The following is a 23,745-nucleotide window of genomic DNA, read 5'->3' as shown; positions in this document are numbered from 1 at the left end:
AGGGCGTAGGGTAGGGAGGGTAAAGAGGCTGGGGGAAGAGGTGGGACCAGGCATCCTGCAGGGTTTTGGGACCAGCCTCAGGGGGTTTGCTTGGGAGGGAAGTTGTCAGAGGTATTTAATCAGAGGAGAGACAGGATGTAGGAAGATAATCAAATTCCTTGCACACACAGAAAGTTGCTATGTCTCCAGCATTATCATCGGCAAAGAAATGGTGATTTCCCGCCGTGTGCTGCTGGGGATGGGTGCATTCTTTTCCACATGCTCACAGCCTCCTGTTTGGTACCCCCCTGCCGGAATTTTTCCAGGGATGGGCACAATGACCTAGGAGTCAACCCCTGGAGTCCACCCTCCTCTGTCTACAATCTGGGAAACTCTGATGCATTTCTGGGCTTCTGCCTCTGTAGAATTTGTCGCCACTTCTCTTGGGCAGTCACTTGAGCAGCTCTCTCCTCTCCCCAAGGTGATGGCCTGGGCTGAGGGTCCCATGTCTGGGGATCCCTACGTCTAGGAGTCCCCACATCTTGCAAAAAGGACGCCATCATTTTACTCATCTAGGGCTGTGGGAGTGCAACACATGTCTGGTGAGCTGGTGAATGCTTAGAAGGATGGATTTGAAAACCTTTCCAGTGAGAGAGACAGAAGCAAGGGGCGGGCCAGCTCCATTTTCTCTCTGCCATTTCTTAACAATGCGCCATCTTGCCCAAGCAAAAGACCTATTCTTTCCTTATTCTTGCTTAGAATGCAGCTAACAAAGGACTTTTTGTCTCGTTTGCATTTTTTTTTGCAAGCCTCAGTTCATCCTGGGTTTTAGCTCTCCTGACACTATTCTCTGAGATGAGTCTTTTGTTATAATGTTCTCTTCCCAGCTTTCATATGGTAGACAGGCAGGCAGGCAGGCGTGCGTGCGCATGCAACATGCACACACACACACACACTTGCTTTCACATGCACATTCATTCATTCAACTGTTGAGGCTTCACAGATAAATAATCCAGTCCCCCACAGCCTAGCGGTGAGAGGCTGATCATTCAATTCAGTACAAAATAAGGATGGACAGGGTGCTGGGCCACAAGTGGAGGGAAGGGACATTTGGGAGGCACCTCAGAGTAGGGAACTTTGGAGCCGTGGCTTGATGGATATGATGCTAACCAATAATGCATCTAGTAAGAGCTATTGTTTATTGGTCCCTTACCGAGTGCAGGCTGGGCTTGTCACGTGCATTTGGTTATTTAATCCTCCCAACAACCCTGGGAGGTAGATATTTTGTTATTCCCACTTTATAAATGAGGAAACTGAGGCCTTGAGAGGTGAGTTAACTCACTCAAGGTCCCACTGCCAGGAAAAGGGAGCCAGGACGTAAACCCAGATTTATCCACCTCCAGGGCTCTGCTTTAACTCCTGCGCTACATTCCCTGCCCCTTAGCAGGCAGATGGAACAAGGAAGACAATTGCAGGCTGAGGGAACAGCATGTGCAAAGCCGTGAAGCCAGGAAGGAGCAGATGCTGACCGTTGGCAAGTGGTCAGCAGCGTGCTCTGGCCTTGCTCAGTAAGGAGAGAGACCCTTGGATGGAGAAAGACAGAGGCTGGGGCTTGCACACACCCCTCCCCAGTTTCCCTAGCTGTGGGCCTGTTACCTTAGCAAGCTCAGCCCAGACACAGCTCCCTGCATCCCCAAATCTTCCAGTTATTCATTGTGAGGCTCCCTGCTTCCTCTTGATGAGACAGCCCCATGTGGCATTCTGAGCCCAGAGGGGCTATGAACTGCCATGCCATGGGGCTGGCAAGTGCAACCTTTTTCCATCTGTATATTTTCCAAATCATATATTTCAGCTTGTGTCACTGCAGATTGCTTGCTCTCTGACCCATTGGCTTTAAATAGCAAAAGAAAAAAAAAATACAATGCACTTTGTGGTTTCCAGTAAGATACCGTAAATACACCCAGATAATATTCCGGTGCAAACCATTTACAGTGGCTGCACAGGGCGGTGGAATGGAATCTTTTGGGCAGGCTTGGACATCAGTTTATTTCCTCTATACCCGCTGGGATCATTATGGAGCTGGAACCACAGAGGGCGTCAGCTGGGCTCCCCATTTTCATCTCAGTGATAATACGTATCGTTCTTTATCAAGCACCTTCTGGGAGCTCCACAGAGGCTTCATTCCACAGAGGTCTCATTTAATTTTCAGGACTTGGCGATGTCCTCCTAAGGGTTCGCACTTCACAGATGGGGAAGCTGAGACTCAGAGAGGCAGAGTCCTTGCTTGGGGCTCCCCCAGTGAATGAGAAGTACACAGGAGGGACTGACAGGTTCCATCTTACCTGAGTTCTGAGCTGAAGTCACCTGGGATATCCCAGGAGGGAAGGTCTCTGGGCTTCTGGATGAAAACTTTACCTGGGAGATGTGGGTGGATTGAAAGGTAAGGAGGGCATGGGGGAGGTGAGGGAGCCCGGGGGATCTTCTGGTCTTGCTGAGTCACTGGTGACCTTGAGCAAGTCTCCCATCCTCCTTGAAGCTATCATTCCAGTAGGAGCCCCCTGGCTTTGTTTCTGTGGCTCTAGGAATCTTTTCTCTGATTCTGGGGAGAGGAAGGGCTGGCAGAATCCGTACCTGCCCTCAGCCTCACCTCCTCCGGTGCCAACCTGGCTCACCGGCTCCTGCCAGTAGCTGACCACACCACGTCAGTGCCATCACTCAGGCTACCACTTGGCCTGATGCCTTCTCTGCCCCTAGAGAGCCCCCTGACCTCTCCGCTCAAGTCACCACCCCAGATGTCCCCCACTCCCATCACTGCCCTGTGTCACCTCCTTCAAAGTCCTCAACTGCCACGGAGTGGCATTATCCTGCTGCCTGTCCTTCTACGAAGGCAAAGCCATGTCTAAACTCCTCATCTGACTTTCCTCATGTCCTAGAACAGTGCCTGGCACATAGTAGATGCTCAAGAAATATCTGATGAATGAAGGAATAGATGGCTTGGTCAAGGAGGTGGAGGGGAGGGCAGGATTTGAGGGAGGTTCTTCCTCTGCTCCTGGGCAGGACGGAGAGGCAGGCCTTTCACAGCAGGCTGTCCCCACTGCTGGGATGGAGGATCTGATCGTGGAGGGCACACAGGCCATGGTGGCCAAGCCCAGGGTTCACTCACAGGCTCCACATGGATGATCTGGGCAAGAATGTAGGCCTGGAGTCAGTAGGACTGGAATGGTTCTCAAGACCTTGAGGCAAGGGAGTGGGTCCAACTCTGGGGCCAGCTGTCCAAGTTTGAATCCTTATAGGTTGTATCACATGGGCCTCAGTTTCTGCATCTGTAAAATGCAGATAATAGCCCCCACCTCATGCGTTGTTGCCATATATTGTGGATCTATATTCAGTGCTTAGAACAGAGCCTAGTGAATAAGAAACATTTCGTATGTCTTTGCTCAGCTTTTTATGGACTATATGCCATTGGGCATATGATCTCATCCCATTTCCACAGCAGTAGAACAGACCACCCTTGCAGGTATCTCCTAAGAGAAATGAGATGGCATTCGGGAAATTACCCACCTGAATGAAGGGGCTTCCCTAGACAGATGAGAAAAGGGCGGTTCTCGGAGCAGTGAGGGTGACCAGGGTCCAAGGGAGTTCTCTGGAGTGGTTAGGCACAGCAGGTGACCTCCAGGTTTGCATCCTAACTCTTCCTGGGCAAGTCAGCTCATCTCCCCAAGCCTCAGTTTCCCCACCTTACCTGGGATGAGTAAAGGAGGCAGACATGGATGGAATCTGAGATTTATTTTAAGATTCCAGAAGCTTTTTCTGCTTTCTTTCTACCATCAAACTCTGTTCTCAGCTCAGCAAGCCATCCAGTTTGAATGGTTTTGATAAATTATTTATTGATAAGTTTTAATTGATAACAACTGAATGCCATCTCGTTTTAGAAGTGCATTTTGACAAGAGTTGATTATGGTGGTAGGGCTGGTATGGGGAACAGAAAATCAGCAGCTAAGTCTAAAATGGCAGGGAGCAATAAAGGCCATGGATAAAACAGAGGCAGGGCAAGTTCTTCTCTGTACCACCCAGTAGCACCTATAATTTCATCAATTATTATAATTATAATGCTCACTACTGTTTGTTTAAGTACCTGCTAGGTGCCAGGTGATGTCTACCTCTTCCTACAGGGTAGTTGCTAATAACAGATGAGGAAATGGAGGCTCAGAGAGGTTAAGTGACTTGCCCGAGGTCACACAGCTTTTGGCAGGGTTGAAATTGGGACTCAGGTCTGTCTCACCCCTCACACATTTTGGAGGGTGTTGGAGACAGTGGGAGTGACAGACATGGTCCTTGTCATCTTGTAAACCTGAAATTTGGCTGGGCAGACAGACACTGGATGAGCCTCTGTGTTATTTTTTTTTTTTTTTTTTTTTTGCCTCTCTGTTGTGACCTTCAGGACATTGTGAAATGGGACTCAGCAGGGACGCCATGGGTGGGCTGGCATGGCACGCCACGGCAAAGCCAGCCCTGGCATAGGGAAGCTGTCCAGTTCAGCAGGTGGACAGGCCTACTTTCTGCGGGGTGGGAGGGCAGTGATGGGGCAGCGGACAAGTTGTTTGTGTCTGTCCCTCCTGGGGAGGGAGGTTCCAAGGCGAATGGGAAGGTGGGTGGGGAAAGGACCTCCCTGAGCATGGGACAGAGTGACTTAAGGCTAGAAGCAACTTGGAGCAAATCATCCACCTCCTCACTCACTGCTTAAGCCATCTCCATCCTGGCATTCTGAAACACCTTCTCTGGCCCCCCTTTGCCTGCTCCGGGCTCCGGGGCCTCTTCTTCCAGGTGCCTTTCCTGAAACCCACCCAGGCTACATGAGAGCGAACTTGCCCAGTGCTCCTCAGGACTTATCCCACACACAGGGCTTCCCGTAGGTTGCTTTGGTCAGTCTTCACCCTGTAAAGTAGACATAGCCCTTGAACCCATTTTGCAGGTGAGGAGACTGAGGTCCAGAGAGGCTAAGAGGCTAGGTGGCAGCACCATATTCACACCAGCTCTGAGTGACTGCCCGTCCCACGCTGTCTCCTGCACCCCAGCTGCTCAGGACCCTGCCCCTCCCCTGGAGATACTCACAGTCCAGTGAGGGGGACACAGAAGAAGGGAAGGGATGGACATCTGAAATAGCAGGTGACACACAGAAGGAGTAATAGTGGCCACGAAAACAAGAGGTAGGGTGCAGGCAGGTTCCATAAACGAAACATGGGGCCAAGAGCTTTCCATGGACAAACTCTTGTTCTCTCTCATTGCCATGAGAAAGTTACCAATGATATGTCTCCATTTTACAGCCAGAGGGACTGAGGCGCAGGGAGGGGTAGTCCTTGACCAATAGTCACAGAGCCAGGGATTGATGTTCCTGGGATTTAAACTCAGGCCTTCTGGCCCCAGAACCAGTGCCCTCCGTGGGTGTTGGGGAAATGCTGCTTTACGATGCTGTGAGCTTTATGCACGTGTGCAGGTTACATGGTTAGGTCAAGGGTGCTTGGGAGTGGGGAGTGGGAACTGATGGGCTAGAGGGGTCCCCACCCATCTGGCTTTCCAGATCCTGGGCAGCCAGCCCACATACATTCCTCCTTTATTGCCCAGTTCACTCCCCAGGTTCTGGGGGTTGAATGGATGTGTGCGTAATGGCAGTTGCTCAGCTCATCACCCTAAGAGGGAGCTTTGTTGCAAGTTAGGAACGGGTACACAGTCGAGCTTTGGAGAGCCATTGCATTGAGCTCAGCCTCACTCCTTAGTCAGGCCCAGGCTCCTCTCAAGTGCCTGGGACCTGACCCCAACTTGTCTCCTCTCCTCCTCGCAGGGAGCCGGGAGGCTGCGTTCACCTACGCCATCATTGCTGCCGGCGTGGCCCATGCCATCACAGCTGCCTGTACCCAGGGCAACCTAAGCGACTGTGGCTGCGACAAAGAGAAGCAAGGCCAGTACCACCGGGACGAGGGCTGGAAGTGGGGTGGCTGCTCTGCCGACATCCGCTACGGCATCGGCTTCGCCAAGGTCTTTGTGGATGCCCGGGAGATCAAGCAGAATGCCCGGACTCTCATGAACTTGCACAATAACGAGGCAGGCCGAAAGGTAGGCAGCCAGGGAGGGCAGCTGGGCGGCGCTCGCGGAGATACTGCGAAATGACTTGTTCATAACACCTGGTGCTGGGTGTCTGGTGAGGAGCCACAGGGCTCTGCCCTCAGCCTCACTCTGCTTGGCGTTGGCATCAGCTTGTGGCTGGTTAGGATTTGTGTATGGCACAAAGCTTGTCAGCTATTAGAGAGGTTGGATAACTGAGTCTCCCTTAAGACGAATTGGATGTTACTCAGCAAGGTAGAAAGAGGGACAGATGTGGACTCTTATCCTCGGGAGGAGCCAAATTAGCCTTTCTCCCTTGCTCCCTTGCTCCCTTCCTGCCTCCCTCCCTGCTTTTTTCTCTCCCTCCTTCCCTTCCTCCCTCTTCTCAGGCTTCTGGCCACATCCTGTGTGTCAGAGCCTCCCAGGTGGCCTTGGTGAGTCACACAGGGGAATTGCTCACCTGGTCTACCCCAGGACAACGTCCTGGGGGAAATTACGAGGCCCTGCCTGTCTAGTCCCATGGCTGGGAGCTCCTGCCCAGGGTGGCACATCCCTGCAGGGGTCCCAGCTGCTCCCTTCTCCCTGATTTTGTGGTCAGATCACCCTGCAGGTCCCAGGTCCCAGGCTCTCTCCTGCCTTGAAGCCCTCACTTCCTCAAGGCAGACAGGAGGAGGACACATGGCTTCCCTCTCCCAGCCTCTGTTTCCTCACCCACAGCTCCCTGACTGGGCCATGGTGAGAATTAAAGGAGAGAATAGCACGTGACCGGTAGCAAGTCAGGGTCAGGGTGGATCCCACGGGAGTGTGTTCTGTGAGCCACACAGCTCCACTGGGTGTGAGGCTTGTGGCTGTTGCTCTGTCGTGCTGCCATGAGCCCATGGGCGACACAGACACTGGGAACTGTCAGAGGCTGTAAGACCAATCTCAGTGGGCTTCCTGGAGGAGACAGGCCCCAAGAAATGAGTGAGGTTTGGCTAGGCAGGGAAAGGAGGTGGAAGCAGCCAAGATCTGGTGAGCTGGGGAGGAATGGACGCAGGCCCAGAGGTAGGGGCAGGGGGCCAGTTGGGGACCACACTGACCAGTCTGTGAGCCCCTGACAAGGGAACCCCTGCAGGATGGGGCCGAAGCAGCCTTGTGTTCTGCACCTAGATCTGCTTATGGCTGCCATGTCCTTGTCCTTCAGGTTTCAGCCATGATGTCCTCTCTCCAGAGAGGCTTCCCTTCCCATTCCTTCTTAGCCTTTTCTCCAAGGTTGCCTTGTTCTGTGGCTTTCTCCCCTCTCTAGACTGTAAGCATACTGAGGACAGAGGCCTGGGGTGTCTCAGACACAGCAGCACTCCAGAGCGTGGCACACAGTACGCACTCTACAAATATGTATGGAGTGAACGGATGAGTGCCTTGTAGTTGCTGGTGAGCCACTGATGGTTCTGGGGCAGGAGAGGGGCAGAAGTCATAGACCCTTGGGAGGCAGAGGGCTACCTTGAGTGGGGTCAGGAGCTGGGTCTAGGTGGAGTGCAGGCCAGGCCTGACCTGATGTTTCTGAGCAGGAACAGCCCTCCCAGCTCAGGAAAGCCCAGTGGAAGGCCATACATCCCCCTGCCTGCCCAGTGCTCTCTGGTTAGGGAGGACCCTTGAGGATGGCTTTCTAGAAAAGCACTTCTACAGACACTATGTATTTCCTGAGCCAAGAGGCGGGACTGCAGACTCCCCGGTGTGTGCAGAGAAAGGCCTGAGTCACCACCCGTCCCGCCCCTTTGTGCTATATAGGGGTGGAAATGGAGGCTCAGAGAGGGTGCCAGCTGACCCGTGGGACTTAGGTCAGTGACCACACACACCACTCAGCCAGAGCACACCAAGGTGGTCTTCTGGCCTAGCCCCAAGTGGCCAGACACTCACTTGCTGCCTTGAGACACCCCAAGGGCCCCGACAAGGGCACGAACAAAGACAGCCACCAGCTGCTGTGGGTTCCAGCCCCTCTTGCGACCTCAGTTTCCACATCTGTCGATTGGGACTATGACCCTCTCCTTGTTCTGACCGGTGCCAGTCGGTTCCCCAGGATTTTGCAACACGCCATTTACTCGAAGGCATGGGACCCCACTCAGAAGCCCCCTCCCAGCAGGCTGCCGTGGGCCCCACGCATGGCAGGGCTTGGGAACCGGCAGGAGCAGAGGGGCCAGCCTGCCGCTGCTCCTGGCTGAGCGCCTCGGAAAGGCTCGCAGATGTGTTTATCACCCGCTCCCTCGCTCCTGCCGTGAGGAAACAAGACTCAACCTGACCACAGGCTCTGGGGCTTGTTGGCAGCTGGTGTGAGAGAAGGGGAAGCGGGGAGGCCAGGGTGGGGGCGGCTTCTGCAGACCTGATGAGGGGCTGCCCCAGAGCTGCAGGGGAGCCCTCGACTCCCCTGGCAGATGAGGAAGAATCAATGCCGCAGGGGCGTCCTGCCCTCGCAGGTCTCCAGTTCGAGTCTGAGCCCAGCAGGGTGTGGGCCATGGGGCAGGGGCAGCACCTCAAGGAGGCTGCGGGGCATCCCCCCCTTTCCCTCATTGTCTCATCAGTTGTGTGGTCTGCAGGCCGAATCAGAATGGTTAGGTGCCAATATCTTTTGGCGAGGTGATTTTAGTATTATAGCTTCCCCTATTGGCAGTTCGGGGTCTTTGCACTTTGGATTGAAATCAGTGGTTGCTCAGGTTGGGGTCTTAGAATACGAAGTTCACATCCTAGCGTGTGATGTGTGGAATCATAGGCTCCCCAACTGGGAGGAAGGGAAGAGTCAGAAGCATTGTGTTGAAATCTTTGGATGGTGGAATCTTTGTGGCTTTGAATAATTTCTTTCCAGCCTTTTGGGCAGCAAGGAAATTATACCCAGTTTTTGCCCTCAAGACTAGATGCTCAGTCTAGTGAGAGAATCAGGTCCAAGAAGCAAAACTTGTGATTCAGAGCTACACACTGTAGGAGAAACGTGATGTAGAAAGTGAAGAAAAGAGGTCAGAGGAAGAGCGGTTTGTTTCCTCTTGAAGTCTGAAGAGTGCTAGGCAGAAGAAGAGAACTCTTAGCAGGGCTTTGAAGGCTTAGGAGTCCTCCAGGTTGACAAGGCATCAGGAAGGAAGAGGGCAGTTCAGGCAGCACAGGCATGTTTAAAAGCACGAAGTCCTAACAAAGCATGCTGTGGGGGCTCCACGTGGCCGAGGGTGGGGAGGACAAGTGATGAGGCTGCAGAGGGGGCTAGATCCTAACACACAGCCTTGAATGCCAGAACAAGGAGTGGGACTTTGTCTCAGGCCAGAGGTGCCCAGAAGAGGCTTTGGTGGCGCAGTGCTTGGGCAGGTTTCTGACCTGTCTGGGATAGAGTGGAGAACAGAGTGAAGGGGCTGTGGCCAAGGTTGGTGCCTAAACCCAGCAGGGGCCTCGGGGCGCATGGCTGGGAAGGCTGTTTAGGAAGCATAATAGGTAGGAGCTGCGTCAGGTGTGTTTGGGGTGGAGGAGCAGGGTGGTAATGGAAGCCCTGGTCTTTGTAAGATTGCCCGGTGGGAGGGTTAAAGGGGAAAAGGAGGAGAGAGCCTGGGCCACAGCCTGGGCAAATGGGTACTGGGACAGGAGGGCTATGGGAAGGGAAGGACAGTCAGGGAGGTTGGAGGAGAACCAGGAGAACCTGGGCCTTCTGGGTGCATTTGTGAGTGCGTGTAGACATCCCCCTGCAGGAGTGCAGAGAAGCCTGGGCAGCTGCGAAACCCAGCCAAGGGCCAAGGATCTCCAAGCCTCCATGACAATATTGTACTTGGCAGGCCAGGCTTTCGAGGCCTTACTGTACAGAGAGAGAAGTGCACCAGGGAGCTCTGGGGGCCTGGGGGAGGGTGGGAGCCCTCAGCAACCCCTTCATGAGAGTGTGGTGACTGAGCCCAGGAGAGGCAGCCCTGGGGATGGGGGCCCAGCTGGGACGGGGCTGGCCCCTGCTGGAATGCGCCGCTTGCTCCAAGGGAGGTGAGCTCAGGGGGATGGAATTCCACCGAAGTGAAAAGTCACCTCCCAGTCCCTGCCCAGCCTCTTGCACACGGAGGGGTGTCGGTCTTGTCCCTTCCTGCCCTGCCCCGTCTGGTCCGGGTGCTCCTGGGAGCTGGATTCCCACCCCTGCCCTGGCCGCAGGCAGGCCTGTGAGTCAGGGGACACCAGGGACCAGCCCCTGGCAGCTGGGGCGGAGCCCAGATAAGGCCTGCTTAGCTATGCTCCTCTCTGCTGTCCCGAGGGCCACTTGCATATTTGACCAGATAGAGTGGCTAGTGGTGGCATGTCAAGGGCCTGAGGAGCCAGGCCCCACCCAGCCCGAAGCTGACTGGCCAGGCCAGGCTGGGAGGAGGCATCCTCAGTCTGCCATGCCCTCCATTCCTGCCCCGCCCCGGGCACAGTTGTGGGTTCTCGCCCTTGCAAATGGAAAGGCTTGCAGCCAGGACTCAGGGGACTTGGAGCAGGAATGGTCTTGGGCACATCTCAGCCCTTCAGGGCCTTGGTTTCTTCCATGGCAGGGGCTTCTTTTCTTTGCTCCCAGGAGGGTCTCCAGGTCTGACATGTGGGCTGGGGAATGACATGGGGTTCTTGGGACCATTGTACCCCAACCTTGTCTCCAACTTCTCTCCCACACACACCACCTTCCAACAACACACTCCTGCAGTCAACCAAGCTTGTTCCCACCTAAGGGCCTTTGCACAGGCCGCTTCTGCTGTCTGGAGAGCTCTTTCCTTGAATCTTTGCAGAACTAGCTCCTTGTGTTCCTTCAATTCCCCGCTCAGATGTCACCTTACCAGGGAAGTCCTCCCTAACTTCCCTCCTCCGCTGTCTGTCTCATCTCCTCCATCACCCTGCTTTACTTGCATGTGAAACCACCGCACAGAATGATCTCATTTGCACAGCTCTTTGTGTCTTTATTACTTGTTGCCTCCCACTGCAGTGTCAGCACCATAGGGTAGTGATGGCCTAAGTTCACCTCTAAACTTAGAACAGTGCCTGGCACATAATAAGTGCTCAAGAAATATTTGTTGAGTGAACAAATGATTTGGCAAGTGCTTGCTCTTTCTTGGGGGGATTTCCAGGAGCAGGGTTGCAAGGTATAATACAGGACTCCCACTTAGAGTTGAATTTGATATAAACGAAAGTACGTCCCAACTATTGCACAAGACATATTAAAAAATGATTCACCATTTACCTCAAATTCAGACTTAACTGAATTTGTATTTTTGAATTGAGCTGATATTGAGATAATTGTAGATTCACATGCAATTGAAGAATATGAAGAGATCTTGTGTACCCTTTGCCCAGTTTCCCCCAATGGTGACAGCTTGCAAAACTATAGGACGACGTCACTACTAGGATGCTAATGCTGGAACAGTCAAGATGCAGAGCACACAATGATCCCCAGGTTGCTCTTGTGTAGCCACTTCTACTTCCCTTCCCCTTCCGAATCCCCAGCAATCACGAATTTCCTCTCCACTTTTATACTTTTTTTATTTTAACAATGTTACATAGGTGGATCTGACAGTATAACCTTTCCAGACAAGCTTCTTTTCATTCAGCACAATTCCCTCAAGCCTCCTTCAAGTGTTGTGTATCAGTAGCTGGTTCCTTTACCTTGCTGAATAGTATTCCAGGGCACAAAGGCTCCACAGTTTGTTTTGCCATTCACCTGTTGAAGGATATCTGGGTTGTTTGCAGGTTTTGACTATTACAAATAAAGCTGCTGTGAACATGTATGTACAGGTTTTTTTTGTGTGTGTGAATGTAAGGTTCTATTTCTCTAGAATAAATGTCCAAGAGCACAAATGTATGATGGCTGTATGTTTAACTTTATAAGAAAGTGCCAAACTGTTTTCTATTTTGTGGGAGAGTGGTTGTGCCATTTTATATTCCCACTAGCAATGTGTGAGTGGTACAGTTTCTCCACATCCTCACCAGCATTTGGTGACATCACTGTTTTTAAAATTTTTTTGCCATTCCTATAGATGTATGTTATACCTCATTGTGGTTTTGACTGGCATTTCCTGAATGGCTAATGGTGTTGAATATCTTTTAATGTGCTTATTTGCCATCTGGATAGCCTCTTCAGTGTAGCATCTGTTAATGTCTTTTTGCCTATTTTCTAGGTAGGTAGTTTACTTTTTTAACTGGTGAGTTTGGATATTTCTTTATAGATTCTAGCAGCTAGTATTTGGTCAGACATGCGATTGGCAAATATATTTTCCCAGTCAGTAGCTTGTCTTTTTATCATCTTCATAGGGTCTGTCACAGAGCAAAAGTATTTAACTTTGATAAGTTTTCATTGGTAAGGTCCAATGTATCTATTTTTCCTTGAATGGACTGTACCTTTGGTATTATCTAAAAACTCTTTGCTCAGCCCTAGATCCCAAAGGTTTTCCCATTTTTTTTTTCCTAAAAGTTTTATGTTTCACATTCAACTCTGTGACCTGTTTTTAAAAAAATTCATTAATTTAAAAAACTCAATGAAAATTTATTTCTTTTTTAAGTTGGAGTTACATTTTTATTTATTTTCAATTGTGGCAAAATATACTTAGCATGAAACTTGCCATGTTAGGCATTCTTAGGTGTGTACCCCAGTGGCATTAAACACACTCACACTGTTGCGCTGCCATCCTCACCTTCCATCTCCAGAACTTTACCATCTTCTCAAACGAAGACTCTGTCCCTGTTAAACAACCACCTCCCATGTCCCCGCGCCCCACCCCAGCCCCTGGCACCCACCTTTCCACTTTCTGTCTCTTTGAATCTGACTGCTCTAGGCACCCCACATAAGAGGCATCATATAGTTTTTGTCCTTTTCCATCTGGTTTATTTCAGTTAGTGTAATGTCTGAAAGGTTCTGTGATTGCTTTGAATTAACTTTTCTATGAGGTGTATGTTTAGGTCGGGGTTCATTTTTCAGCCTATTTATGTGCTAAATCCAGGAACCCTCCCTAGCCTCCACTGTCAAGGACAGTGGCCTCGGCACAGTGCCAAGGAAAGCTGTAGGATTGTTTTAGAGCTGGAGATTCTCTCTTCTGTGGGCATTTGATCAATGAGAGACTGAGACCCTGACCTGGAAGGGCCCTGCCAAGGCCACACACCAAGGGAATGGAGAAGCAAGAGCTGCACCTAGGGCCTGGCTCCCAGCTCAGACCTCCCTTCCGCTTCCTGGAGCTGGCCAGGGCCGGGGAGCTGAGCTGGATGAGAGGCTGAGGTAGGGGCCAGGAGGTCCGTGGTGGGCTTGAGAAAAGCTTAGTGGGATGACCAGGCCAGGGTGTGTGGGCCCAGAGGAAGAAGCCCAGACGAGACCAGAGAGGAAGCTACCAAGGACGGGTTGGAGGGGGACCAGCCCAGGCTGGGGCGGAGGGTGCCCACGAGGCCTGAGGTTTGGCCAGTTTTCTCCAATGACACAGCAAGGGCAGGGCCCAGCCAGGTCCTGTCAGTGATGCCACTGTGATAGCAGTGGACAGTACCCAGGCAGGAAGGGGATGAGATAAGAGAGGACGCATGGGTAGGGGCAGGAACAGCCCTTCCCACAGAGACTGGAAACGTCTGTGGCCCCAGCTTCATGTGGCCTGGTCCCTGGCATCCCACTTTGCTCTGGGCTAGTAAGACCACCCCACCCCCAACCTGGATGGATGTGGGCAGCAGGGGCAGGCCCTGAGGAGGCGCTGAACACCCAGGCCTGGGAGGAGTCAGGTGGCTCAGCTGTGATTGGAGCAGCCTCAGGAAGGTGTCACAATCCTGCAGTCCCTGAGGACTGGGGGTGGTGTGGTTGGGAGGGTGGCAGGCAGGACCAGGACCCACAGAATGGAAGAATATGGGGAAAAGGCAGCTCAAGTGAGAAGGAACTTACTATCAGGAAACGGGATGAGGTCCCTGTCAGAGCAGGTGGTATAGGTGGAGGGAAGGTTTTCAATTGCCTGGAGAATATGGACATGATTCTAATATCAGCACTTGAAATATGTGTACTAATTTAATCCCCACAGTGGTCTTACGAGATTAGCATTCTCTGTTCTCTCCATTTCATGAATAAGAAAACGGAAGCACAGAGAGGTTAAGAAAGTTGCTTAATGCCACACAGCTGGCAGGTGCAGCGCTGGGATGTAAACCCAAGCAGCCTAGCTCCAGATCCAGGTCTTAACCTCAAACTACGCTACCACACCCAGGAGTCTTGGACTCAGATGCTTTTATCCCCACAGTCTCCTGATCCTGAAATCCTGTGATTCCAAGATGTTACCCCAAGATTCACAGATCCTCTGATTTGAGGAACTTGGAGACTACAGTCCTCAGCCCCCAGAAGGCCCCGCTATGTGGTCATTTGGGTTGTGGGTTATCCAGGCACGCACACGTGCATCCTCTCCTACTCTGGTCACTGTGGCCTTGCGGGCAGTCCCTGAGCCACCACCTTCTTCCTGGGAGAGAACACATCAGGGCCAGGGAGGAACCCGGTTATGAGTGAGAAGAGGGGATTCTGTGTGCCATCTTGGCAGGTGACGGGCCCCAGTCTGCCATGGGGGTTCAGGATGAGACTGGACAAGGAGATGGCCAGCCAGAGACCCACGCCTGGCGCAGGGACCAGGGCGCCCCCTGTTTTAGCAGAGTTTCTGGACTTGTTCAGCCTGATGAACATCAGTTGGGGAGACTTCTCTTCTCCCCCAATCCTTCCGGGCAGTCGCAAGACTCACCTCGGTATCTCTCAGAGCCCAGCCTGGGCCGGGCATACTCTTGGTGACATAAAGTGGCACACATCCTAGGCCATGTCACAAACAGCCACCAGAGCACCAGAGGCACTAGACTGGGTGCGTCTGTCCCTGCCTTCTCATTCCCAGGCGTGCACAGGGGGCAGGCGAGAGGCGGGTGCTCCCTGTGCTGTCAGGTGGGCTCTGGAGTCCACTCCTGGCTTTACTGCTTGCTAGCTGTGTGGCCTTGGCCATGTTACTCTGCCTCTCTGTGCCTCAGTCTCTCCAGGTCACTTAATAGCGCCACAGAGTGTTATGAAGATTACATGATTAAAAGAATTTAAACTGCTTAGAGCTGCCCTGTCCAATAAGATCACAAGCCACATGGGGCTACTTACATTTAAATGAATTACAAATAAATAAGATTAAAAATTCTGTTTCACAGTCCATGTTTCAAGTGCTTGGTAGCCACCTGTGGCTCATGGCTTCCTACTAGACCATTCCGTGGTGGCAGGAAGGTCTATTGGACATTACTGTCTTAGAGTGGCGGGCACGGAGTAAGGGCTGAGATGTTGGTACCACTACTAAGGGGCCTGAAAAGATCTCAGCTGCGGTGGAAGCTCATCCTGTCACCTCCCTGGCCTCCCGCCAGCCCAAGGGGGTCTCAGATGCTGGCCATCTGATTTATCTTGGAAGGAATTCCCAGTGTGGCTGCTGGCCCTGCAGCTGGGAACTCATTTGAAACCCACCTGAGGTAGGGAGGGGGCAGCATGGCGAGGCCCTGAGAGCCCCCTCAGTGAGGTAGAGTCACGGGCTCAGTTACACCATGTCAAAAGGCACCCACCGGGGACAATTGCCGCCTTTGTCCTTGGGAAGGGGACTGGGACTCCTGGGTGTTATCAAATCTGCCAGGAAGAGGGAGGGAGGGGAGCCAAGTGATGGGAGGAAGGTGGGTGAGGAGAGGGGCAGGAGTGATCCTAGAGGGAAGGAGAAACGAGGTGTTCTGGAGGGTCTGGAACCAGGACCTGGCAGCTGTCACTTTTCCTAATCCTCAACACTTGTGTCTTTTGAAGAGAAATCCAGTGCAACTGTGTCCCTAGGAAGGACTCCTTGCCTGACAAAGGCACTTCCTTAAATTACCTCCTTTCAGTGTGCATTGAGACACTGTCATGGCTGCTCACAGTGGCAAGCACTTGCTCTCGCTCTGTCCCGGGTGAGGTTCTAGGTGATCTCCCGGGATTACTCCATTTGATTGACCAGACATCTTTGGGGACCCTTGGTAACTCCATTTCTCGGATGGGCAGTGGAGGTCCGGGCAGTGAACGTGAGCAGCATCCCAGGCTCCTGGGCAGGAGAGCTGGACGCAGAGTCTCAGGGCCTCCACAGGCCATGGCGGGAAGGGGACAGATTCCCTGCCAGCTGGGCATGGGCAGTGAGGCCAGCACTCAGCTGCTCACTGCAAGGCACTGTGTGCCCCTCACAAGGCCTGCCCTTCCATGTGCTGGTCCCATCGCAAGTGCTCTTTGTAAGTGATCTCACAGGGAAGGGCCTATTGCCATTCCTATTTAGCAGATGAAGAAAACTGAGGCACAGAGCAGTTCAGTGGTGCTCTTGAGGTTGCCCAGGTAAAAAGCATCTGAGCTAGGGTTCCCTCCAGCCATCCCACCTCTGCAATCCAAGCTCTGTTCATCCTTGGTGCAGCCTCTTATTAGCTCTCAATTATGTGTGTATGTGGGTGTGTGTGTATTTTTGGACTTGGATGGATTGGTACAATTTTGAAATAATAAAGATTCCAACAAGGCCAGGCACGGTGGCTCCCACCTACAATCCCAGCACTTTGGGAGGCCAAGGGCGGTGGGTCACCTGAATTCAGGAGTTTGAGACCAGCCTGGCCAACATGGAGAAACCCATCTCTACTAAAAATACAAAAATCAGCTGGACGAGGTGGTGGGCATCTGTAATCCCATCTACTTGGGAGGCTGAGGTGGAAGAATCACTTGAACCCAGGAGGCAGAGGTTTCAGTGAGCTGAGAATGCACCACTCCAGCCTGGGAGACAGAGTGAGACTCCATCTCAGGAAAAAAAAAAAAAAAAGATTCCCACATGATGTTGGTAAAGCACTTTATGATTTGCAAGACCTTTTTTTTTTTTTTTTTTTTTTTAACATCTTTTCTTGGCCAAGTCTCACAGCTGTCCTCTAGGTGAGCAGTGTTATTGTGCCTGTTTTGTAGGTGAGGCAGCCGAGGCTCTGGTTGGGTACTGCTCAGTCCCCCGGAGGGGTTCTCTGCTGGGCTGAGAGTTTTGGATGGGAGGCAGGTCAGGAGCTCCTGGCCAGACCATGCAGGGAGATGTGAATGACCTGGATGTGGAAAGAGCTCCGATCAGAGCCCTGACTGTGCCACTTGTTTGCTGTGTGCCCTTGGGCAGTCACCCTTCTCAAGCCTCAGTTTCCTCGTTGAGAAAAAGGCAGTGAGGATTTAGTACTTGCCAGAGCTGTTGTGCAGGTTACATGAGATAATGCCCCTGGAGTGCCTCGTCCTACGTTCTCAGGCACGATGAGTGCTTGGAAAGCAGTCATTGCTGTTATGAATATCATTGTTAGTATCAGCAGTAGTAGTGATTTTAAAGCCACAGTCAAGTTTTAATTCTTACGTTTTATTCCTAAGGACTGTTCTAGCTCTAAAACTCTGTTTCGTCCATGCGCTGGCTGTAGAGTATGCTAGCGGACTCAAGAGAAGGAGCGGTCCAGGTCACCATTGAGATTTTTTGCTGCACTGAGCAGGGAGGGCCACAGGACACCAAGCCATAGCAAGGTCATGCTGGTTCTCCTTTATCCAAAATAGGTGATGTCCACCTAGGTCTTTCAGTCCTGGTGAACAGCCACCTCCAGAGGGGGCCTCTGCCCTTGTGCTTTCAGCCCCATGCCACACGTACCCAAGTACCACATTCCAGGACATTGAAAGTTGTCCATAAAGTCCGGTCTCCAGCCCAGACCTGCCTCCCAAACCCAAGCCCCGTGCATCCAGCTGCCCGACCTGCCTCCCTGCTCCGGGATGTCAACTGGCCCCTGAGCACACATCTATCCCAACCTAACTCCTGATCTTTCTCCCACAAACTTGCTGGTGCCTTTGTCTCCATCCCCTGGTTCAGTAAATAGCATCTGCATCCTTCCAGTTGTGTAAGCCAAACACCGGCCCTTGCCTTGGCCATGACACTTTATTTTCTTTCACACCCCACATCCAACATGTCAGTTCTACCTACAACATCCGTCCAGAATCTGTCACCTAATAGCTTATACCCCTGAGCTCATTGTCCGAGCTACCAGCATCTCTTCCCTACAGTGACACAACAGTCCCCTACCCCAGAGTCCTGTTCACCAGCATCTCTTCCCTGACATTGCACAACAGTCCCCTTACCCCAGGGTCCTATCCACCAGCATCTCTTCCCTGCAGTAGCAAAACAATTCCCTCCCCCAGGGTCCTATCCACCAGCATCTCTTCCCTGTAGTAGCAAAACAGTTCCCTCCCCCAGGGTCCTATCCACCAGCATCTCTTCCTTGCAGTGGCACAACAGTCCCCTTACCCCAGGCTCTTATCCACCAGCGTCTCTTCCCTGCAGGAACACACCAGCCTACTAACTTGGGCCCCTGCAGGCTTTTCAAATGTGGGTTAAACCCTGCCTCCCTCACTTATAATCTCACCATGGCTCCCATCTCACCCAGAGTAGAGGCAGAAGCCTTCTCGGTGGCTCACAGGCCCGTCCCTCACCCCCATCTCCTTCCCCTTCACTCTCACTGTCACCCCGCAGCAGTCTCCCTGCTGCTCCTCACACACACTGGGTATGTCCCTGCCCCCGGTCCCTCGCACTTGCTGTTCCCTCTGCCTGGAACGCTCTCCCTGCAGACACCCACCCTCTCACCTCCTCAAGTCTTTGCTCAAATATCACCTCTCAAGGAGGCCTTTCCTGACCACCACCATATTTGAACTTGCCCTCCCGTCTGTCTTGCTGCTTCCTGTTCCCTTCCACATTTTGTTTTTCTGCGTAGCACTCATGGCCACCTGACATAATATTGGTACTTGGCCAAGTGATCCCAGTGTGGCTGGGAAAAGTTAGAGTGCCTGCTGTAGAAGGCCTCCTATGGGAACAGCAAGGCCCAGACAGAAGTTTCCCTCCCACCATTTTCCCTCTGTGCCTTCGATATTTGTTCCAGTGGGCCAGCAGCACGTGAATATTTTATACCTGTACTGCTTTTGTCTTACTCCAGGCACTGTTCTAATTACTTCATATGCATGAATTCCTAAAATTCTCATAAGAACTCCGTGAGGTCAGCCTGGCATTGTCTCCCTTTTACAAATGAGGAAACTGAGGCACAGAGAGGTTCAGCAACTCGCCCAAGGTCATACAGTTGATAAGCAAAGAGCCAGGATATGAACTCAGGCAGTCCAGCTCCAGGGGCTGCACTCTTGCTCTACTTCCTCCCTTTTGTGTATTCATCCACTTACTCATTCATTAAGAATTTATAGAGTGTCTTCTTTGCCTTAGGTGCAAGATTTTGGAGACCAACAGATGACTAAAAACTGGTTCCTGCCATCAGGAAGCTCAGTCTAGTTGGAAATGCTGAACAAGTAAATAAGGGAAAAGGAAAAACATATTCATTCAGCAACCATTCACCGATGCCTGAGATTATTTCCCAGCCTTTAAAAAGTTAGAGGGGGCCAGCCCCTGGTGTATTCCCTGATTGTGTTCATTTCTAAGCCAGAGAGCCAAATCCCTATATGCCAGCTCTGTTTTAAGCACTGAGGTCTGAGATAAATAATATAGCATTTCTGAATTTGAGGTTGATTACACTCTAATGACAGAGGAATAAGAGTGAATTACTGCATGTAAATATGACAACATGAACTGGATTTGGTAGAAGAGTGTGTAGGGGACTATGGGACCACAGGATAGGAGCTCTAACCATTTGGGGATTGGTTTGGATGGGTGCATGGCTGAGTGGTAGAATGAATGGATGGATATACGGATGGATGGATGGATGGATGGATGGATGGATGGATGGATGGATGCACGCATGAATGGATAGATGAATGGATGGATATTTGCTAGATAGATAGTAATGGGAGGGCTGGTTGAATGAATGGAATATGAATGAATAGATGGATGGATGGTTAAACGGATAGATCTTAGCAGATGGTTGGATGGATGTTTGGGTAGTTGGATAGATGGATGGCTGAATGGGTGGATGGATGGACGGATGAATGGGTGGATGAATAGCTATTTGGAAGGATGGTTGGGTGAATGGATGAGTAAAAAGCTGAGCTCACTGCTGGAAAGTTGGACATTTTCCCAGTGAGATCACTAGACCAGCTGAAAGAAAGGGATGGAAATCCATGCATTCATTCATTCATTCAACAAATATTTATTAAGCACCTATTTATGTGTCTGGTACTGTTTCAGGCTCTGGGATTAGACATGGTACTTGACTTTATGGAGCTGACATTCTAGGGGAAGGGAGACAACAAACAAATAATGGAATATATATATGGAATCTATTGTCAGAGTTATAAATGCTATGATGAACAAACAGAGCAGGATGAAAGGGCACAGACGTCAGGATCAGGGGCATTTTATTTTAGGCAATCAGGAGAGGCCTCCTGGAGAAGGTAAGTTCTGTACAGGAAGTGAGGAAATGAGCCATCTGGGGAATTGCATTTGAGTCAGAGGGAATTACAAGGTCAGAGCCCAGAGGCAAAGAGGCCAGTGTGGCTCTCAGGGAGGAGAGGAGGTCACAGAGAGGTGTGTTAGAGAGCGGGGAGTGCAGGGCCCTGCTTCCATGTGAGAGAAGGGTTTGCCTGTGTCTTGGAAACCCACGGACATTGGGCTGATCAGCCTTAGGAAGGGCATCACCCTCCCTAAACCCCTGCTTGCTGGTTCCCAGCGCTGCTCCCTCCTGGATGCTTGGCAGTTGGGAAGCTGTCAGCATTTTAATTACAGCTCCACGCTCTCAATGGTTTACAACTCAACCGTAAAACAGGCCCTGGGCAACATGTGGCACCTCTGAGTGATTTACTTGCTCACCATTTCTATATTTAGTGCCATTTAATGCTTGTTGGCCAAGTTTTCAGAGAGAAAAAGAAGGAGGAATTTGGTGATGGAGTGGGGAAGGGGTCGGTTAAGTTTTGTTTGTTTGTTTTTAAAACACACAGATGTATTTTTCAGTTGTTTTCTGAGATCATTTCCCAGGCTTTAAAAAGTCACGGGGGACCAGCTCCTGGTGTATTCCCTGATAGCATTCATTGCTAAGCCACAGAGCTGAATCCTTTGCAAAGTTGCCCTCTTCTCCTTAAAGTCCGTATACCCTTCCTGGTGAGGGTTAGGTTTAAAGGACACCATGGGCTGAGGGTATAACTAAGGGAAAGGCATCAGTGACTTAATATTTCACCTGATATGGGCTAGGCTTCGGGCCATGTGCTCCCACCCCCTATCTGGGCTCCCCTCTGAGACCCCCAGCCTCAGGCTCTTCAGAGCTTCTCAAAATTCACCTGGGGAGTACGTGGAAATGCAGCTCCCGATTCCATGTGTGGGTCTGGGGCGGGGCCTGAGATTCTGCATTTCCAACAAGTTTCCAGGTGATGTGGATGGTGCTGGTCCAGGAACCGCACTTTGAGCAGCAAGGATTTCAACCAGCACCATCCTGTAGAAATATAATACCAACCACAGGGGTCATATGACATTTGCTAGTTGCTACATCAAAAAAGTGAAAGGAGGTGACATTACATTTAATAAGATATTTTATTTCATCTAAGATATCCCAAATATCTATCTGATATTGATTACAGATCATTTCAATATGCAATCAATATACAAATACTTTTCAATTTTTCTATAATAAGTCTTTGAAGTCTGGCATTTGTTTTACACTTATAGCACATCTCAGTTCAGACTAGCCACAGTTCAAGCACTCATATGGTTCGTGGCTCCCGTTTTGGAGGGTGCAGATCTAAATCCAGCTTGAATACCCTGGTGATAGGGAGCTTGCTACTTTCTGGAAAGTCCACTGCATATCTACGGAATCCGAGCTGAGAGTTGCCCCTTGAGACTAGCTGGGGAGACCCAACTTTACTTCCTATGCCAGTTGGCTTATCATGCCCCCCACCCACTCTGCTCAGGGCAAGAGGCCCCTCTGCATCCTCGGCTGGGAACTGCAGAAGCGTAGAGATAACCGGGGTGTATTTCCATTTGCCCGACTGGAAAACCTCTACCCCTCCAGGGGTGGGAACAGAATATCTCAGAGCTGGTGTCTTTGCACACACATCCCAGGGCTGTTGCAGGGCAGTGTGGAACCTTGGTTCAGGCCAGTCCAGCCTCCTGGACACCAGCTCCTGCATGCTGGACACCAACACAAGTCAGGAGAGGCCAGAGCTGCTCCTCGTGTCTCAGGGAGCTCCTGTCTGGGATGGGAGGTTCATAGGGGTTCTTTGGCAGCTGGCCACCTGGGCAGGGCCTTGCTGGGGCCCGGGAAGCTCAGATGGAGGTGGTCAAGGGCACAGAGGATGTTCAGCCAGGTGTGACCCGGCACCTGGGTCCTTCCTCCATGTTCTGGAGCATCACCACCTGTGTCCCTGCCCCAGAGACTCTCTGGGATGCTTCAGCCTTGATCTTGTGTGGACTAAGTCAGGGCCTCTTCTACAAGAACCCACCACGAAAGAATGGCTATCTAGACTCCTGAGCAAGGGTGAATTTATTCATTCACTCATTCATTCATTCACTCAGAAAATGCTTGCTGGGTGTCTCCCGAGAGGCAGACCTCCTCTAGATGCTCCTGAATACAGCAGATGGGGGTTCTGTGTTTCTGGAGCCGACATTCAGGAGGGGAGGGGGAGAGCAAGCAAGTCATCCCGAAGTACTCCGAGTGACCGGTGGGATGTGAGCCAGGGGGATGTGAGAGGGGCTGACGTGGGGCATTGTGGAGAGGGGACCATCCAGGGTGGCTCTATGTTGCTGAGCCAGAGCTGAGGAACTGGAGGAAGGGTGTCACAGGCAGAAGGATCAGCCGCTGCAGAGTCCTGGGGCAGGAATGGGCTTGGTGTGGTCCTGGAATACCTGACATTAAGTGTTCACAGAAGCGTTTTGACAGGGCTGAGAGGCAGTGGGTGCACTGGGGCCTCAGAGGACAGGGCAGAGTATGGCATTCTCATCAGAGGCTACCACTTGGCCTCTGGTAACTGCCCACACCCTCACAACCAGACACCCCCAGTAATGCCCTGCAGTGTGCTGGGCTCCAGCCAGGAGGAGCAAGGCCCCTGGCTCTCAGCACTCAGTCTCATGGCAGTTCCATCCAGGCCTCCCTTCAGGTCCCAACTTGCCTTCCTTCCTACCTGGGGCTGTCACTGCTGCACCAAGCTTCTCTTCTGCACCCACACCCTCTCCCTTGGTTTTTCCAGCCCCAGGGCATTGCACTCCTGCTCAGGCGCGGGTGACACCCTGCCCTCGAATTTCCAGTGGTGAACTCCTCTTCATCCTTCAAACCCCATGGGTCACCTCCAACTGCTCATGGGCCCCATGGCAGTACATACAGGCCTTTATTTTGGACCAGTCTTCCTTCTACTGGTCTGGCTGTCTCCCTGACTACCTGCGTTTTTCTTGAAGACAGAGACTTTGTCCAGCCACCCTCACTTTACTGGCACCCAGCACAGGCCCGGCAGTGGGAGGTTCCACTGGAGGGTTCAGGAAGGCCAGAGTGGATGGAGGACATGACCAGGGCTCTCCACCCCTGGCCACATGTGAGAATCCCGAGGAGCTTTTTAAAATAGCAGACACCTGGCCACACCTGAGACCAGTGAAATCCTAACCTCTGGGGGTGGGGTCCAGGCATCAGCAGATTCTGAAAGCCTGGGACTCTGCAGTGGAGCCTGGGGAGAGCGTGCGGATTCTGCTGTGCCCATCCGGAGGCCAGGGCTGAGCCCTGCATGCCCACACA

The 23,745-nt window shown here is 51.8% G+C and overlaps 1 protein-coding gene across 1 annotated transcript in view; it reads left to right on the top strand.

Annotated features, from left to right (window-relative positions):
• Nucleotides 1-23,745, top strand: part of WNT7A (Wnt family member 7A) — a 57,084-nt gene that overhangs the window by 15,476 nt on the left and 17,863 nt on the right. Inside the window, 1 exon segment of the mRNA NM_001265938.2 lies at nt 5,819-6,090. Coding sequence (NP_001252867.1) covers nt 5,819-6,090 — 272 coding nt within the window.

This window comes from Macaca mulatta, chromosome 2 (genome assembly GCF_049350105.2).
Source record: "Macaca mulatta isolate MMU2019108-1 chromosome 2, T2T-MMU8v2.0, whole genome shotgun sequence".
In the NCBI taxonomy this organism is placed as follows: Eukaryota; Metazoa; Chordata; class Mammalia; order Primates; family Cercopithecidae; genus Macaca; species Macaca mulatta.
Note: the sequence above shows the minus strand (reverse complement) of the source record. Positions and strands in the feature narration are given on the sequence as shown.